The sequence below is a fragment of the Tinamus guttatus genome, unplaced genomic scaffold (genome assembly GCF_059628265.1).
Source record: "Tinamus guttatus ecotype Peru unplaced genomic scaffold, ASM5962826v1 Tinamus_guttatus_pri_ptg000155l, whole genome shotgun sequence".
Taxonomy (NCBI): Eukaryota; Metazoa; Chordata; class Aves; order Tinamiformes; family Tinamidae; genus Tinamus; species Tinamus guttatus.
Window position 1 is genome coordinate 8,657,806 of NW_028288689.1, and position 19,315 is coordinate 8,677,120.

At 52.1% G+C, this 19,315-nt stretch overlaps 1 protein-coding gene and 1 long non-coding RNA gene across 5 annotated transcripts in view; one reads left to right on the plus strand and one right to left on the minus strand.

Moving 5' to 3' along the window:
• Window positions 1–3,002: 3,002 nt before the first annotated feature.
• On the minus strand, window positions 3,003–4,103 carry LOC148595087 (uncharacterized). Its single transcript, XR_015913264.1, has 2 exons — window positions 4,020–4,103; window positions 3,003–3,247 (listed from the first exon to the last, which is right to left on the minus strand). It is a non-coding gene; the product is annotated as an uncharacterized LOC148595087 (long non-coding RNA).
• Window positions 4,104–4,356: 253 nt separating this feature from the next.
• The window catches only part of NRG2 (neuregulin 2), a 166,964-nt gene continuing 152,005 nt past the window's right edge, over window positions 4,357–19,315 (plus strand). For all 4 annotated transcript variants that reach the window (XM_088522682.1, XM_088522685.1, XM_088522684.1 and 1 more), the window contains exon 1: window positions 4,357–4,809. In XM_088522682.1, coding sequence (XP_088378808.1) covers window positions 4,380–4,809 — 430 coding nt within the window. In that variant the 5' untranslated portion in view covers window positions 4,357–4,379. The remainder of the gene's footprint in view (window positions 4,810–19,315) is intronic.

Genomic DNA, 19,315 nt, shown 5'->3' on the forward strand with positions numbered 1-19,315 from the left:
ATTAGGACCTTCTCCTTCTTGCTGTCATTTTTGAAGCCACTACCACAAGCTTCAGCGTGACATGCACATAAGGATCACCCATCTGACAACAGCAAATCGAAGAAGACCTTGGGTTCCTTGCTGATTTTCATGCTAAAAACATACCAAACACTGTATGGAACTGGCCAGAGTGCTACAGACAGGTGAGGGAAGGAATCCTTTCCCTCTGTTTGGCATTGGGAGATCCCAGCTGGATACTGGGTTCTCTTTGGGGCACTTCAACACTAGAATGAGTGAGATTTTTTAAAAGTATTATTTAGGCTTCAATCTCTCAAAACCAGAATTCAGACTGGGTTAGGGACTATCTCCAGGGCTCTGCTTTAGTCACTTCATATATACAAATGACCAAGCACCTATGTAGAAAATGCTTTCTCTATAGTAGGGAAGGGGGGAAAGGATTTTATCCTAAATCATTTTCCAAATGATAACAAAAAGTGCAGGCAGAGGTGAAGACTTGTTGTCCTCACAACTAGGTTAGGGTTAGACTTAGGGTGAAGAGCAGGAAAAACAATGCTGAAAAGAGACGTGACCAGTGCACTTTAATACCAGGTGTTCTGCACTCTAAAATGCCCTGCAGACACAGAAGAACCTCGCTCTCCACGGTTGCTCCCAAAGACCTCACAGGCAGCTTGTGCTGAATTATCCCAGCAGGAGAACTGCTGTGATTCCACCGGGATTTCGCCCTGCAGGCAGGGAGAAGATGGGAATTAGAAACCCAAATGCCGGGGAATTAAACTACGTTTTCTCATTTGGTGCCAGCAGTGCAGAATTGCTCCAGATCAAATTATGCCACTGGATATCTCTTTCTCATCCCTGGCAGTATTTGTGCTGCTGTCTGAACAAAACATTAGGGGAAAGGGTGTTTGCACGGAGATTTGTGTCCAAAGCAAAGAGAAGCCAGGTAATTTCCCTATTCATCCAAGTAGTTTCCCTAATCCAGAATATTCTCATTTTCTCTGCCCCATCCTGTTTTTTGTGCCTCTGCCTGCATTTCTCTATGACTTTGCGCAGTTTCTCGCTAGCTACATGGCAGGGTGCTATTCCCCAGGCCCCGTGGATCTGTGCTCTTTTCCTCCTCTTGTCACAGGATTGCTATGTGCAAATTCCTCCCATGGAGGACCCGGAGTTGGGCATTCTGGGAGCAGATCCAGCCCCTGACAGCAAGTTGATATTTCCCAAGCTGCCTATTGCATCCCCTCTTCTCTCCATTAAGCATCTCTTGCTCTTAGGTGGCTCATCTGTTTGTTTGACTATTTTTTTTCTTTCTTTTCGCATGTCTTCTGAAAACACCAGCCATCCAGCTCAATTATTTGCAAAAGAACCGCTTCTTGCTCCTCAGGGGTCTGCAGGAGCAGGAGAGCTTTTTTCTGTGTCTGTCTTCCGCACGCTTGAAGTCCTGATGAAATTTCAAAGTCATCACCTGAAGCAGAGGAGTCGGGAGGCTGCAGGAGGTCGCAGCAGGGCTCCTTGGTCTCTGTGTTGCCTCACACAGAACACAGAGCACAGTTGTGGTGTTGGCCAACCTCTGCTCTGATGGGCAACTGACTCATAGCGGGCAGCAGGGCAGCCCAGCGCTCTCCAGGGCAAGTGATGCACTGCCACTCATTTTGCCACTCACCAAAACTGCAGGTTGCCCTGCTTAGGGCGACCAAATCTGAGGCCCCTATAGAATCATAGAATCATTATTGTTGGAAAAGACCTTTGAGATCACCAAGTCCAACTGTAAACCCATCACCACCATGCCTGTGAAACCATGTCCTTAACCGCCTCATCCACACGTTTCTTGAACACTGCCAGGGACAGTAACTCCACCACTTCCCTGGGCAGCCTGTTCCAATGCTTGACCTCTTTCCACATTTAGGATTTTTTCCTAATTTTTCCTAACTTGAACCTCCCCTGGAGCAACTTGAGGTCATTTCTTCTTGTCCTATTGGTAGTTATTCTGGAGAAGAGATTGACCTCCACCTCACTGCAACCTCCTTTCAGGTAGTTGTAGAGAGTGATAAGGTCTCCCCTGAGCCTCCACTTCTCCAGAGTAAATAACCCCAGCTCCTCATAAGGTCTGTGCTCCAGCCCCTTCACCAGCTTTGTGGCTTTATGTAACTTCCTTCTGAATCTTAAACCCTTCATAGAGACCCAAACGGGAGGAAAAAGGGGAGGGGGGAAAGAGGGGTTCAGAAAATATTGGGAGAAAAAAAAAAAAAAAAAGTCACAGAGAATCACAATTACCAAAAGAAACAGCACGCACAAAAAATGCCCCCAAACCCCACTGTTAACCTCCAGGGCATCACATTCTGCGTTTCCAGGCATTAGGGGAACCCATTAGCCTCCCAGCGGAGAGCGAAAAGCAGCTGTCCCGGCTGGTGACCAGGGCTTCCCAGGCACACCAGGGCTCTGCCTTCATGTGCCAGGGGTGGGACAAGGCACCTGCTGCAGCCCCTGAGCAGCACAAGGCAAGGGAGTACTTGGTGACTGCAGCTGGCTACAGCAGCTCCCACCCCCTTCCCATTTTTTCACCCCTTATTTTGCCTGCGCTGGGTTAAACATAAGAACAAACCAGAATCTTTTTATCCAGGCTCCACTGCTTACACAAACACAGTGGAAAACCTGGCTCCTTGTCATCCTCCGTGGCCTGCTGGGGATTTCCTTGAGGTTGCAAAACCGCTAGGGTTGGGATGCCGTCTTTCCTGGTGGCTCCATTCAAACGCAGACATGGATGTGCATCCCTGCTGGAGCCTGTGCAGGAGCATGGGAAGCGCCAGGGACACCTCTGACATGTCCCCACCGCCGCTGTGATCAGGCAGCTCTTGTTCAGGGCAGGATCCAGTGTAACAACAAATATGAAATCCTCTGCTGCTAATTAAGCATCTCAAATCCCTTCCACCCTATAGTATGTGGGCAGCAAGGCTTCAGGAGTAGAGATGCTTTAGGATCAGCTTTGAAAATAAACCCAAATAAGCCACTTTTCAGAGATTAAATTGTCTCCTCTTGGAAACCACTGCAGGGGAAGAGCTCTTGTTTATTAAAAAGAGACAGCAGGGGTCAGGGCATGAAAGGCGGCTTTGTCTCCTCCGCTATTATCTTACTCCATTTGTCTGTATTTTAAAGCCCGGTTTTTAGGTGTGCAGGGAATCTTAGTCAGAATCTCCCAGCTCCAAAAACACGGCCCCCACTCCTGGCTCCTGCATGTCAACAGTGCCTGCACCACCTGCAGCAGCTCCCAAAATGAGCACATCCCTGACGACACTGGGATCCAGGACTGGGAGTGCATGGTGATTTGGGGAAGGGCTTGATCCATGTCCAAACTGGAGAGGACGTGATTCCTTCTCCCTCCCCGGGGTCCCTCTCTGGCCCTGTGAAGAGCAGAGCACATCTGGGTGACATTGAGGAAGGGCTGCCCTAGCACCCCCCAACCTCCCCCCTCCAGAGGCAGGAATCCCCCTCTGCTGCAGAGGGCATCCCTCGAGGGAGTCTCCCCCAACCCTTCAGCGCAGGGAATTCCTGGCACGACTCGGGCGGGTCCCTGTCCCTGCGGTCCCCAAACTCCCCGGTGGGTGGGGGAAAACTGCGGCAGGGATGGCGGGGAGAGGGAAGGAGGGAGATGAGGGGGGTGTCCCTGGGGGCTGCATGGAGCGCGGTGCGGGGAGGGCCCTGACTGCGGGGGCATCCCGGAGCGGGGCGGTGGGGCTGTAGGGACATCCCTGGAGGGGAGGGGAGGCTGCCGAAGCATTGGGAGGGGAAGGGAGGACGGGGGGACAGCCGAGGACCGACTGCAGGAGCATCCCGGAGGGCGCAGGTGCATCCCGAGGAGGCTGCAGGAACATCCCGAGGGGAGGGGAGGGGCGCTGCGGGAGCCTCCCGAGGGGAAATCCAGCTGTAAGAGCACCCCGGGGCGGGGGAGGAAGGCCGGTTGCAGCGGCATCCCGGGGGGAGGGGGTTCCGGGTGCAGGAGCATCCTGGGGGGCGAGGAAAGGGGTTACCTCTGCCGCATCCCGGGGAGGTCCCCACCCCGCCGCACGGGATCCCCGCGCCGTCCTTCCCGCGGCGGGGGCGGAGGGAAGGGGGCGCCGAGCGAAGCGGGTGGGCGGGGGGCGCTTCTGCCTCTCCGCGGGCCCCGGCTCGGCTGCTCTGCGCGGCCGCGGGGCTGCGGGGCTGCGGCTGCGGCTCCGCTCGGCTCGGCCCCGCGCCGCGCCGCGCCGGGAGGAGGGTCCGCGCCGGGCGCCCGCTCCGCTCCGCTCCGCCCCGCCGCGCCCGCCCGCCGCGCCGCAGCCCCGCAGCCCGGGCCGCCGCCGCCGCCGCCGCCGCCGCAGGGCCGGCGGGAGCGAGCGGCAGCCGGCGGCATGAGGCGCGACCCGGCGCCCGGCTTCTCCATGCTGCTCTTCGGCGTCTCGCTCGCCTGCTACTCGCCCAGCCTCAAGTCGGTGCAGGACCAGGCGTACACGGCGGCCGTGGTGCTGGAGGGCAAGGTGCAGTCCGTGGCCCCCGCCGCCGGCGGCGGCAATGACAGCCGCGGCGCGGCCGGCCCCGCCGGGGGGGTCCTGGTCAAGGTGCTCGACTTGTGGCCCCTCAACAGCGGGGGGCTGCAGCGGGAGCAGCTCATCAGCGTGGGCTCCAAGGCGCCCTGCTTCAAAGTGAAGCGCAACCACCGCTACATCTTCTTCCTGGAGCCCACCGAGGAGCCGCTCGTCTTCCGCACCGCCTTCGCCCCGCTCGACACCAGCGGCAAGAACCTCAAGCGGGACGTGGCGCGGATCCTCTGCGCCGACTGCGGTACGGGCCGCGCCGCGGCGGCGGGGGGGGGCCCGGCGGGGATGGGCAACGGCGGCTGCGGAGGGGGGGGCGCCTGTCACGGCCCCGAGCGGCGGTGCCCCGGCCGCGCCGTGTCCCCCGCGGCGGCCGGGGGCTGCCCGGCCCACGGGCCCCCTCCGCGGGTTGGCACCGCGGGCCGCGCCTCGCAGCGGGGGCGGGCGGTTCTGTCCCCTCGGGCGCCGCAGCTCCCGGCCTGAGCCGAGGGCCCCGCGCGGCTCCCGGCCTCCCTCGGTCGCCCTGCGGCCGCGAGCCCCCGGGGGGCCCGGCCGAGCGCGCGGGAGGGCCCGCAGCGGCGGCGTCGCGGAGCCCGGGGCCGCTCCCAGCCCGGCCGCGTTGTCTTTAGCCGCGCCTTTCAGTTCAGCAGTCGGGCTTGGAGCTTTGTGGCTTCTCCAGCCCCCGCCAGCTCGTTGAATGTCTCTCCCCGCGATTTTCCTCGGTAATCGCAGCGAGCCCCCGGCTGGGAGAGCCTTTACCGGCATGCGGTAGCGGCTCCGTTAACTCTGTGCGCACTGATGCTGCCTGATGCATTGCTCTTCCCGGGCATGTTTACTAATGCGGAGATGGGCTCCTTCCCCAGGTGTGTGGAATAGATATTGGCTTTCCAGGGGAGCCACAACTACCAGGAAGTTTTTCCTCTTTTGAAAAGATGGTCCTGCTTTCTGAAGTTGGTTTCCTTCTGTTTAATGCATTTAGCTTTTTTCCTTTAAGCAGCTCTGTGCACTTGTTCTCGTGTATGTGCTGTGCACTAGTCCTTCATCACTCCTTTTTTTTTTTTTTTTTTTTTTTTTTTTTTTTTAAAGCACGGTTATGAAATGATTTCAGCAGGGAAGTGCCTGCTGGAGCATTGCTCCTTTTTTACCTGGTCTTTACATTTCCTGTGGTGATCGGCTGGGAGGGGGGAGCACAAGCAAAGACAATGACTGCATTTTCCCCGCGTTCAGATCTGAGCTTACAAAAATGCACGGCTGGCCCTTGGTTCGGCTTTAATGCTCAGATACTGTGTCACAAAATCCCGAGAAAGACAGTAATACCTGGAGCTCCAAGAGCCATGCTGTGCCATGAGAAATGAATGTGAATCTCTCCTGTTTGGTGGTTTAAAGTATATGCAGGACATGTCTCCAGGGAATTCAGGTTCTCCATTTGAGGACAACAATCTGTATGTAAGTCCTTGCTCGTCATGTTAATTGGCCTTTTGCCTCATTAAAGGCAAGGTGCGGTGCTAGTTATACTTAGCTCTATAATGAACATATGTTTGATCCTTGTTGTTGTTGTTGCTGTTGTTAACTGGATGTTTCTGGGGTAAATACTTTGCCGTTCAGGACGTTGATAGCAGATTGTGAACGCAGATCCGCCTCTTTTTTTAGCTACCCAAAAGATAAATTTAGAAGATCGCATTACCTGGGAGAAAGGAGGAACCTTGCACATCATAACATGTTGTTGAGGAAAATGGGCTAGGACTGCGTATGAGAAAACTAATTTGGGAGACACTAATTTCATGAATATCTGTATGTGGGCCATCGTGGACGTAGAGGATTAACTAAAATAGCTGTTGCGGAGAAAGAAAGGTAAATGGGGGAATTCCTTGGGACTGTGATCTCACAGTCAGGTAGGAGAATAAAAAAAAAAACAGGCTGCTTTTTTCTCTTGTTAGACAAGAGGAATTCCAAACTTGCACATCTCTGAGCAGCCAGATATGGCTTTAAGAAGAAGGGAGGCTGCTCAGTTGTTTCCTGGATCAGGCCCAAAGTGTTTATGTGTAGGCTGATGTAACAACAACTGAAGGGATGTCATTCTGCCCATGACACCTTCTTGGATCTGAAAATTTTGTTTCTGTATTTTTGACCACCTGAACAGGCCTCCTGGCTAAGGGACTCTGCAGGTTGTTGGGATTGTTGCCTCGGCAGAGTTATATTGCATGCTGTGGGAAAAAAAAAAAAGAAAGAAAGAAAGAAAGAGAGAAAGAAAGAGAGAAAGAAAGAGAGAAAGAGAGAAAGAGAGAAAGAGAGAAAGAAAGAAAGAAAGAAAGAAAGAAAGAAAGAAAGAAAGAAAGAAAGAAAGAAAGAAAGAAAGAAAGAAAGAAAGAAAGAAAGAAAGAAAGAAAGAAAGAAAGAAAGAAAGAAAGAAAGAAGGAAAGAAAGAAAAAACAACAGTGTTTAGGAACTGTTGTATCTGTGTTTTTGTTAAGTGATGAAGATTAAATGCGAGCCTCGGCCTACTGAAGTTGTGGCCCCCCCAGCACTTCATGCTCTCAGGTTCAGCTGGAGCTCCAGGAGGGTGATTTTGAAGGTGACATTCCTAGCAGGATCTTCTGATTTGTGGCAGCTGAGCTGCTGAAAAGGTGCCTGGACTGGGAGACCAGTCCATGTCGCCTTCTTGCTCTGTGAGGAGGTTGATTCCCATTCTTGCTGCAAAAGGGGGCTGTGGAGAATCCCAGAGTTAGCAGGGGGTGAGGGGCTCAGGCACCAAGTGCTCCCAGAGAGAAAACCCGAGTCGTAGCAAGACTTTATGGAGCAGATCGGCTCAACACGAGGGCCTCTTCTGCACTGTCAGAGGGGGCTGCATGTCTGTGAGCCCTCTTATTCCTCCAGTTGCTCCTGACATCAGGGGCCTCAGAACCGTCTTCTCCCTGCTCTTGAGTCTCTTTTCTAGTGATTCATGAACACCTGTCTCAGAAACTGAGATGCTCCATGTCCTCTGCTCTTGGTGACTCCAGGAGATGGTTGCTGAGGCCCAGGCTGTGCTGCAGGACTAGGCGTTAGGCAGGAGTGTGTATGTCTCTCGCACAGATTGCTTGGAGAAGGGGAAATGCTGCTCGGTTCAGGGTGTTGAGGCACAACATGGGGCCCAAATCTTGGCCCGGCACAGCTGGGAAGGCTAAAAGGGAGGTATAACTTGGCATGCTGGAGACAAAACAGGCAAACTAGGCTGCACAGCTGGTATGTGGAGTGTTTCAGAAATGATGAAATAAGGCCTCTGGAGCTGGGCCATACCTGAGGGGTCTCAGCCTTCGTGCCTGCCTTCCCTGGGCTGAGATCTTGGAAGGGGGCCTCTGACCTTCATAGAATCATAGAATCCTTAAGGTTGGAAGAGACCTCTAGAGATCATCTAGTCCAGCCCCCTGCACACGCAGGGTCGCCTAGAGCACGTGGCACAGGACTGCGTCCAAGCGGGTTTTGAAGATCTCCAGAGAAGGAGACTCCACAACCTCTCTGGGCAGCCTGTGCCCATGCTCTGTCACCCTCACTGTCAAGAAATTTTTCCCTAAGTTCCTGTGGAACTTTTGGCGCTTCAGTTTGTGGCTGTTTCCTCTTGTCCTATTGCTGGCCACCACTGAAAAGAGGCCGTCCCCATCCTCCTCACTCCCTCCTTGAGATATTTATAGACACTGATCAGGTCCCCTCTCTCCCGCCTTGGCCAAAGCTGCTGCTCACTGAGCTGTGAGGCTGAAATTTCCCTACCTGAAAAATCTGGATATTTCCAGGGCCCGTCTCTCTGAGCAGCCATGGGCTCCATGAGCAGGTGGAATTCTCCAAGGGTCACTGCTCCCTGGATCACAGGGTGCTATGGGGCTCACCACCCACCTGCCCATTTGAGAAGCAGAAGCATGGGCAGTACTGTTGTTTTCCATAATGTATAGAGTGATTCCTCTCACTGCTTCTCCTCTTGTCTCTTTCCTTTGAAACTTTCAGCACTTAGTTTTGGATAGTTTCTTATTTTCCCTGTGTCCACATGGACAGATCAAGGAGGAAAAAAAAGGGGCAAGAGGCAGCGCTGGCTTTCACCAGCAGCATGACAGCTGTGTAGGTGTCCCTGCCTGGACTGCTCTCAGAATGAAGCTGGACTAGGGGTCGGGGTCCCGACCTTTCTGGCCTTTGAGGGCCTCTCAAATCACTGTTCGCTTCCCGCTGTAAATGGCATCCCATGCCAAATATATTTTGGCAAGTAACTTGTATCCAAGAGGGACTCTTGCTAAAGGGAAGAAACCTGCCTGATTTCTGCTTTTACAGGGGAGTGAATGTGTTGCCACCTCCATACACAGGAAGCCGCAAAATGGATTTAATTAGAGTTTGGATATCCTGTGAAACACCTTACTGAAAAAGCAACAAATGTCCAGGACTGAATATAGGACTTGCCTGTAGGATTATCATAGTCTGAATGAGTAATGTGGTGGTGGCAGATCCCCTGGGAGGTTTTTCAGGCACAGGATCTGTCCTGGCAGCAGGTACGTCTTGTGAGATGAGGAGGTCCCTGAACATTTGGTTTTGGGGAGGGGGTTGGTTTGTTTTTTGGTTTTGCTTCCCAGTAAGAAAGTGCGTTGGTCTCGGTGGGAAGCAGGAATGTGCTGGACCTGTGGTGGTAGACTCAGTGGCCATGCATTGCTGGGAATTGTGTCTGTCAGTTCTCTGAGCCTGGTTACTTATACCTGGCCCATGAGGAGAGGTGGGAGGCCCAATTTTGAAGCACCCGCGGGAAAATACCGCCTTTTGGATTGCAACGTAGGTGTTGCTGCCTGAAATAGCACTGGCAACATTGCCTCTGCAGCTCATGCAAAAATACTCCTCTCTGGTAACCTGCAAATCATCCATCGAGCTCCAAGTTGGGCAGACACAGGGAAGGCAGTGGACTGCCAGTCACCAATGCTAGTGCTGTCCCCCTGACCCAGGACAGCTGCAGAGCAGAAAGGAACAGAATCAGCTTTTTATTTTATTTTTTTTTCATCCACTGCACTGCTAATTAGAGTTGTCTGAAGCTGTGAAGCTGCTTCTCACCACCTTCAGAAAATGGCACTTCTTTGGGTTCACAGAAGAGCGAAAACCTGCTTCCTTCTTGCTTTGAGCTCTTGCAGATGGAGGACGATCACTTTGCTGCAGAGCACTTTTGCCCCTCGCAAGGATGACACGTTTTTACGTGCCCTGAACTCCTGGCTTAGCTGTCACAGAAACGGATCCAGGGTAGCTGGGTCCCCATGGGTCCCCCAGATCTGCTCCTTGTCTCTCAGCTGAGCCAGCCATGAAGGGGATCTGGTAACTAAAATTTTGCTCGGGCAGTGTTGCTCGTTCAAATGACTTCACTGTACCTGGAAGAGCAAAGGCCGCTCGCTCCCAGGCATGTGCCATGCATGGAGCAAAGCTCGGCTCAATCCTCATCTCCTGCCTTTCAGAAATGTTTGACTAAATAAAGCATCTCCTCATGGGTCCCTATGGGTAATGGGAGACAAATAACCCTTCTTTGTGATGCCAGCAGTGCATAGTTACATAGCAAGGGTTTTGCCACGCAGAGCCCCTGGTCACTAGCTGCTCTTCGGTGACTCTCTTCATGCCCTGCTAGCTAACACCCTGAGAGATGGGCCCTGAAGCAGAACGGTCTTTCTAAATCATAGGCAGCACCTTGACTTGAGTTTGGATCTAAATCAGAAAATGTTGTATGCTTGGGAGCACCAAGGCCATAAACTCCATCACCAGGCAAAAGGGGAGCCGTGTTCTGCAGCAGCTGAACTCCCCGCTTGTTCTGAGGTGTTTTGAGGTTATCATGAAAAATGCATCATAACCACCAGGGCCATGAGCCTTAAAGCATTCAGCACATCCCCAAATCTACAGCAGAGTCTTTTAGAGAACCTGGGCCTTGCCACAAAGGTGCCACAAAGGCCACCCTCAGTTTGGGAAATGGTCTCTTGGAGTGAGGATGCCTCTTGCAGAGGGATCAGCTGGGGCTGCCAGTTCACATGGGCAGCACGGTGGGGATCCTACAAGGAACAGCTGTTGCTTGGATGGGTTTGGGATCGCAGCTCCTGCTGCTGGAGTTTGCTCCATAACCGCTTCCCATCCTGAGTCACTGTGTGACACTGCTGAGTGTACAGCAAAGGCTTCCTCCCAGCAAGCAGTGCCTGGCAGGGGTGAGCACAGACACTGTGAAATGGGAAGAAGTGAGCAAAACACTTGCCTGGGATGAGCATTAGAGGATTGATCAGTGGTGGGGAGCAGGTTTCCAAGGGACCTATATCCTTTGGGATGTGCCTGGGGAGTCTGTGGGCGACTCTGGTAGCCTGAAAAATTCTCACTGCAGAGAAGCCTGAGTGGTAACATGCTGGAAAGGCATTTCTCCAGCCTGCCCCCACGCTCTGGCTCCAGCTGAGCCAAGCGGCCTTGGGACTGTCTGGCAGCTTCTGTCAGTTGGACTGGGCCTGCGTAGTGCCAGCTGCAGTGCCGTGGTTGGTGCTGGTTGCACTGCTGAGAGATGGCCGGGGACAGCAAGGGGCCCTGAAAGACATCAGCAACTCCTGTATCCCTCTGTGCAATCCCTGCTGGGTGGAGGATGCTGCCAGGACGGGAGCATGCAGCCCCTGTAACTCCTGGACTTCTCTCCTGTCTCCAAATGGCACTGTTTAAACAAGAGGTTTCTGCCCTGCTCTCTGTGGACAGCTATTCCCCGCGCTGTGCAATGCTCTTGGTGCAGTGACTCCTCTCCTCAGTGGGAGCCCAGGGTGACAGGTAGGACCAGGGGCAGTCCAAGAGGAAGCTCATCCCACTGGCATCTGGGCATTTGCTCATCCATCAAATTGAATGCACAGCGCTTGAACACCAGGAGGGTCCCAGTCCCTCTCAGTACTTCCCCATTCCATGGGGGAGGCAGAGAGGTCTGCCAGCTGCCAGAAATTTGGGGGTCAGTGTATCGAGCTGGCAAGAGTGGACAAAAGATCAGAAGAAAGATGAATCACTGTTCTGCTCTTCTCCTGCTGAATGACCAGACTCCCAGTGCTTGGCTGCTGCAGCCTCTGATGCTGGGCTGAGTGGTGCAAAGATTGGCTGAAAGGGTCAGGGAAAACGGCTTTTCTGAAATTCCCTTGGCCCAGCTCCATGCTGGGTAACACAGTGGCTACATAGAGGGGATGAAAATGTGAGATTCCCCAGAGCATGGGGTACTACAGAGCATGGGGGAGAGGAGATGATTTTTCCGCTTGATAAAGTGTTTAACTCTAGGCAGGAAACCTGGTGGTCTGCTAGAGGGAAATAAATAAAAGGTTTGCATGAATGTTAGCTGGGAATGATTTGGGCACCATGAAGCTTTCTAGGAAAAAAGGAGAGTTCAGATCAGGGGAAGAAAAAGGAAAGAAGAAAACAAATGATTCAGTGGGTTGCTGGAAGCTGGAGGATGCTGCCGCAGTGTTCAGCCGAATGGGCGTTTTGTGCTGTTTGGTGTGTTGGGTTTGACTACCTCTTGCTGAATTCATTGCCTGGTCTGGCAATGAATTCCTGGCTGATTCCTTGTTTTCAGATCCCTCTTTCATTCTCCTGTCCCATGCTGCCATCTCATGCTGTGCTTGGTTTGTGGCAACCCAAGCAATTAGAAAGGAGCAGGCACAATCATAGAATCATAGAATCATAGAATGCTTAAGGTTGGAAGGGACCTCTAGAGGTCATCTTGTCCAACCCCCCTGCAATGCTTCTAGTTTGGGTATCAAGCAATTGCTCTCCTTAGGGTATCTTTGCAAACCCAACCATGACTGAAGGGCGACCTCCTAGAAATGATCACTGGTGTGAATTAAGGGGATGAACTGTGCTAGGCCTTGTGGTGGGAGCATGAGGTGTGCACAGCAGAGCGGTAGCACCTTGAGGGTATGCACTGGAGGTGGGTGGAGATGAATGGATGGAGATGGTAGCAGTTCTGGCAGAGCTATGGGAACTACAGGCCAGAGATGTCCACCCCATTGTGAAGGGTCAGTGGTAGCTGGGTGGGATCTGGCGGCAGAGATTTCTGGCAGCAAGTTGGACAGACATTTGTTGGGACTGACCCTGGCACCGGTGACCTTGTAGGCTGGCATAAGGACTAGAAATGCTCAGAGATGCTGTGGTATGAGGAACCTATGACATGCCCTCCTGATGAAGGTGAGGACTCCAGTTTGGGTGCTGGAAGGAAACCTGTGTGATCTGCTAGAGGGAGCAGAGCCCCAGGGCTGAGGGCAATCAGATCTTGAAGGCGGTAGCTTTCCAGGGCAGGTCTGGAAGGGCAGTGCTTGTGGAAAAGCTGAGGAGGGCAGGAAGGCTCTGCAGAGCCTGTAGAAGGATGTGCTGTACTTCACGGGAGAGGTAGTCAGGTCCTGCCAATTTAGGGACAGAGGGGAGATATTTGCAATTCATTATAATCAATCACTGCTCATCCCGTTTTCACAATGGCTCAGCAATGATAAAATGCTGTTCAGGATCCTCCTGGTGGTCTCAGGGCAGGCAGATGGCTTGTCAGGAGGGTGGGGGCTGGAACCAGCCCTGCTTTCTGGGCTGTCTCACAGATGGCAGCAGCCTGGCTGCTGTGTTCATGGGAGCCCGGCACCGCCAGATCCAAGCTCTCCTGCTGCCACACCATCCATACTAGTTCAAGGTGGGCTGCATTTTGGTCAAGCCAATGGGAGGTCCAGATCAGGCATGACCTATGCTGTAGGTGTCTACCAAGCGTAGTATTTTTTTTACCTTCTTTTTTTTTTTTTTCTCCCAGGAACCGAGTGTGCAGAGTGAGACAGTTAGCACTAAATTCATTTGCCTTGAGAGCATTGCATGGAATGAACTGTGAGGGTATCTTGGGCTTGGGTTTAGATTTTCCCTATGGGGGAGTGGGATGGTAGTAGTGTTGTTGAAGGGAACAAGTGCCTCCAGCCATTGTCTGGACTCATTGCTCTGTTACCATTCCCTCCTTCCTGCCTCCTTGCTTCCCTTCTACCTCGGCTGCCTCCTGCATGGCTTCATGTGGAAGAAGAGCAGCGAGTGAAGCTGCCGAGTCTTCCCTAGGCCTACATTTTCACTGTAAAGCCAGACAAATATTCACTGCTGGGAGCTGAGCTGAAGCCACCAAGATCCCTGGAAACACCTCCCGTGCCCAGTGAGGTCTGAGCCCATCACCAGCATCCTGGTCTGGATCCCCATGGGGAGGCAAGGGCTGCCCTGTCTGCATGAGGACACTCCTCCAGCCCATGGTGTGGGGCTCTGGAGGGGTGCTGTGCTCTTGAGCTCTTGCTGGGCCATCTGGTATTGCGCTGTCTGGCAGGGAGAGGAGGTGTCTTCTCATTCTGGCTGCCACATTTCGGTTCTTGTGCTGCTGACCCTCAGCACCACGGGGTGGCCGGAGAAGCTGCCATGACCTAGGAAACATCAGGGCCTGTTTTTACTGACAAGGGGAGCATGTTCCTTCCCTGCCTGGGGAACAGCAGTTATGTACTACACCGAGAGGAAATGGAGATCCCTTGACTTTTGATGTGCATTGGCTTGGTGAGGTGTTACCTGTTGACTTCAAGGAGATGTGGGATCCTTGCAATGGCCCTGGGGAGCCTAGGTCCTCATATCTGCAGAGCTACGGAGATAGAAAGGACCTGGGCAAGGGGTAGAGATGACTACGCTCCAGAGTAGGAGCTTTATAGAGTAGCTACCCCATTTTTCCCATGTAAGTCTGTGTGAGTGTGAAATAAAACAGCTACAGTCATAAGGGTCCATTTCAGACCTGTGTATGTGCTGTAGCTATGCTGGGTGCACATACCATAGATCGTTTGTATGTGCGACTTCATTCTCCAGAAGAACCAGCGCCATCAAGGCACTGGTGTGCTTAGAGATTTGGGTTCAGTTTCCACCTCTGGCGTTGTCGTGCAAGGGAACCTTCAGGTAGTGGCCAGTGGCATGTAGGACTTGCTTGGGTGGCTGTCTAGCTCTAAAGCCAAGCTCAGCTCACAGCAAAGGTGTTTCATTCACAAGGACACAGATTTGCAGTGCTCAAACCTCCTCCATGATCCATAGCAGCATGCTGTCTGCATGGGGGAGCTGTGACAAGCAGAGATGGTTCCTGACAGTGTGTCAGTCCATCGTGTGGTAACAAGCAGGCTCCTGAGACCTAGGCTGGTTTTCCTCATAACTAGCCTGGTGTACTGGCAGCAAGCACGGATCCTTAAGGGCTGCAGGATGGTGTGGAGAGAAGATTTTCCAAGCTATTAGAGGGGGTTTTTGGTGCATGTTATGATGGAAGAATGTTTGGATGATGAAGTTTGGGTGGTTGGCCTACTTGATGCTTGCCAACATTGAGCTACTGCCTGCGGCTGAGGGATGAGGATCGTGTTTTGTGCCTTGAAATGATCCTGAAACTTATTATCAGGGCCTGTGCCCCAGCCCTCTGGGATGTTCTGTGTCAGTAAATATTATTGGAAGGTGATCCAAACTGAGACAGTCAGGGTTTTGTGTGCAGATTTACTTCTCCAGACTCTGCCTGGTGAGAGAAAAACAATTGCACTCTCCATCTATGCTGAGACAGCGAAGCTGGGAGCCCTCCTGTATCAGGTCACAGCCTCTCCTTCCCAAGTGCTGTCAGCTGAATTGCCTCCTGCTCTCTCTGTCATCAGGACAACACAGGTGCAAGGAAGGGGAAGAAATCCTGCCCGTGGTGTTGAAATACTTGTAGGAAAACCAGTTGAAATTGCCAAGAAAGCATGTGCTGTCTCTGTAACTAGACTGGTAATCAGGAATAAAACTACAGCTGTTGCAGGAAGGCGATGGTTTCGTGGCAGTGGTGTGTTGCTGTGTTGCAGATTTCTCAACCAGGAAGATTCGCTGCAGTTTGTGAGGAGGACACAGGAAATAAATACACTCCTGAGCTGTGATCATAACTCGGAGCATCAGGACAGTACTAGCACTAAACTGGTGTCATTTGTGACTGTCCAGTGGAATGGTCATAACCGGATACAGCAACAGCAGGGAGAAAATAACTTGTGCTTTCATGGTGTACGGTGCTGATGGTGTCTGTCTGTCCTGGCACAGCCTGGATAAAGTGCAACTGCCTGTTCTCCAGAGGCAGTTGCTGAGTGATCCTCACTTCCCTATTTGGAGGCAGCATGGCTTCACTACCATGGGACCTGACCTGCTCCCATATGCTCCATCACTCTGTGTGATCTGTAGCAGCACTTTTGTTCCTGTTTCTCTGTTTGCAAAAGGAGGATTTATCTCCATGACGAATATGGGGCCGTTCTGGAGAGCTGTGTCTGCAAAGGGCTATTGATGTGATCAGTGTAGTTCTTAGAGCTAGGGGAAGAAATATGCTCTAGGTCATCAAGAGCTCCTGGGACCAGAGGTGGGTTCCCCAGTCAGTTTTATGCCATTATGCATTTAGAGAGAGGTCTTGTCCTGTCCTTTGCTTTTGGCACAAAGGAAATGCCTGGCCATATATGTGTTGGTGTAGGACAGGCTCTGAGAAAAGCCGTTTAGTCTCTGTCCCCACACAGCTCTCCGGAGGATGCATATTTGGGATGAGGAACTCTGAGGTTTTGTCACTGACAGGGCTGATCTCTGTCTTGGGTACTTCCTTATGTTGTGAAAGGTTTACTGAAACTTCAGGAAGCATCACGTGAACCCAACAGAAGGGTATCTATTGCAGCATTTCCTTTCCTGATTACATGTCCTTTCACATTCCTCTGCCATTGGGGAATTTTCCACCACTCCTGTCTGGTGGTTGGGTTGTGTCAAGGAGCTGGGAGAGAAGCACTGGCCATTTCCTTCTTTGTGTAGGCAATGAAGTCCTTCGTGCTGCACCTCCTGAGTCCATGGATTACCAAGGTAAATCTGATCTGAAGGAGAGTACAGACAAGCTTTCTCAAGTGTCAGAATCTGGCCCAATGAGGTCTTAGACTCCAAGTTGTCTAACGTGAGTAAGTTGATTAGTCCAGTCTCTTTTCCAGAGGTCCTGCCAGTGCAGTCACAACTAGTAACAGAGAGCCCAAGTCTCCCTTGGGCCGAGGTACTAAGAGTGGAGTCAAAAATGTCCCATGGGGAATGGCTCCTGTTGGGATGGAAGCTTGGTACTTCCATCACCAGAGAGTCAGGGTAAAACTTAACAAGACTTTCTGACTGGCCTGAGACAACTATAAGAGTGGGAAGAGGACGTGGGTTTAAACCTTTTCTTGATTAAGAATGAGGTATCAAGAAATGGATACCTCTTTGGCTAAACTGGGCTGAACCAGGAGATATCCAGGCTGTCATCTGGGGTTTAGGCACTTCCATCCCACCAAAACTGTCTATTCTTTGCTTGGGCCACAGGGCAGAGGGCTTCTCTGGGTGCCTGGTAATGAGGCTGGATGAAAGTGAGAAGCGATAAGAACAGCTAAGACAGGGTATGAGTTAACAGTCATACTTGTGGCATGTCTCTATGGTGCAGATTACAACAGCCCTCCCAGCTCTGCCACGTGCTGTTGATAGAGGTGAAACCTTCTTGACTACTACACAACTTCGGGTAGATTTGAGGAGGGAATAGGGGTTGCAGCGATAGGCAGTTCCTGCTTGGGAAGCCCATGCTTTGGGATCCTTGTATTGAGAAATGAGGCCTGCAACATCGCAGGTGAATGACATTCCTAGGGAGAAGATCAGGTGCAGTGGGAATGGGTGAATGCAGAGCCGGTAGAAACCATCCTTGTCCCTAGGCTAGAAATCTGTCCAGCACCAGGGCTTGGAGATTTGTAGGTCTTTGCTATAATAGACACATACCTTTCAGCAAGTGAGGCTAGTAATAGGATTTTATTTGGAAAAGTTTTATGCTGGTCTAAGCTCATCTGTTGTGTGTGTGGCGGGAATGGTATACATAAGTGTAATTTCCTGGACACAGCATGCAAGGTAAAACCCTCCCAGGATACTTACTTTTATGGTCCATGTTCTTCAAAATAGTATCTTTTCTTCTTCTCTGTGTAATGGATAACATGGAAAACCCTTCTTCATGGAAATAAATTCTGCTTGTCACTGTGGCTTTCACTTAGCAGTGTTGAATTTCCTTCCATGCTGCTGTTGCCTTTCTCTTTTCCCCTCCTCTCCTCTCTTCTCCCTCCCACACACACGTTCTTCCCTATCTTACATCCTCAGCTTTTAGAGCGATAATTGCAGCTGAGCCAAGAAAACCCTAACATGTTTTTAAAGATGGCTTCAAGTCCTTTTTTTCTGCACTGTTCTCCCTTGCTCTACCCTGTTTGAAAACTCAAAGGAGTTTTGATGACATCTTTTTTTCCATTTAGGCATATTTTTGGAGGCAATTCCCTTGAAATTTAATTTCTGGATGAGAGGTGGAAACACCAAGTTGTCCAGTGCCACTAAATGTTCAGGACACCCTGGCCAGGAGTTCTTGTTCATATGGTTATCACTTTCCTGTAGCTGAAGTCCTGCAGACTGTTAGAGGCTTAGTGCGTGTAGGACTGCTAGCCTGAACTGGTGTTTGCATTACAAGGTACCCCGGACCCTTGGCCAAGAAGGCAGCTAGAGGTAGCATACCCATTCAGTGTCTCCCTGGCTCCCTCCTGTTGAATTCCTCAGAGATTTCCCATAAAAGCGGAGTGACCTTATATGTGCCTGCAGCCCAGTGTCTGTCTGCAGAGTGTGGCTCCAGAGCTGTCCCCATGCACAGCCACTGGCTCCTCCATCCCTGGATACCATTTTGACATTCCCTTCAGAGTGAGGACTGTGGAAGAGAAGCGTCTCCTCTGTACAGCTTCAAGGCACAGAGGTCTCTCCACTGCCATGATGCGGAATCCCTCTCCATGATGTGGAAGGACAGATATTTGGGCTTTTGTGCAGCCACGGCATTGAGTCCTCTGGGTTTTATCACCTTCGCTGCTCTGGATCAAGTTCAAAAAGTATATTCGCCACTTTCTGTCTCTTCGCCCCTTCCCATAGGGCTCATTCAGAGTCCCATGAGGCCCTGGCTTTCCTTCACCAAAGGCCACAAATATGTTAGAGAGGAGTCTAAAAGCACTGTGCATCGTCCTCCTGCCATGACCGTGACAGGCCTTCCCAGAGGAGCCTCAGCCCACTGCTACCCAAGGATCGAGGAGCAAATTCGCCTGGGAGATGTCTGAAGCCTGACGGTACCTCTCTTGGGGAGGCACTGCCATACCACCCAGGGCCCAGGCATCCTGCCCCAACCCTCTTTGTCCCCATCCTCCTCTTGCACATGATCCATCTGGTCTTGGCTTGCTTCTATCAGCTGCTCATTGCACTCCTGGGATGAGGCTGGGGTCATGTTTGGAGGTGGGGACTGGCTGGGAGCAGCGTGGCTGGGAATTGTGCCTGGAGAGGTCATTTGGCTTAGCTTGGTCAGGGTTCACTCGTGGGCAAAAGGGGAGCAGGGTCTGAGGTCTGAAGAGCAACTCTTTACCATCTTTAAACGGGAAATGGGACTGCGCCTCACAACCCCTTTGCAAAGAGACCTGCTGCTGGGCTTGGTGATGTTGGTAGACCTGCTGATCCTCTGCCGCTCACAGACAGCATTCCCTGCTCTCTGCTGGGTAGATCAGTGATGCACAAACAAGAGGGCAAGGAATGGGGCAACAGAGATGACTGCCAGGAAGACTGTTGGGTGGGGGTTTTGCCTTTCCTCCTCACAGCTTGCAGAGAAGACTTCTGGGTGGGAACAAATGTTCCACTTGCAGCAGAGACTGCGAGCTTGTGCTCTGCAGACCACAATCTGA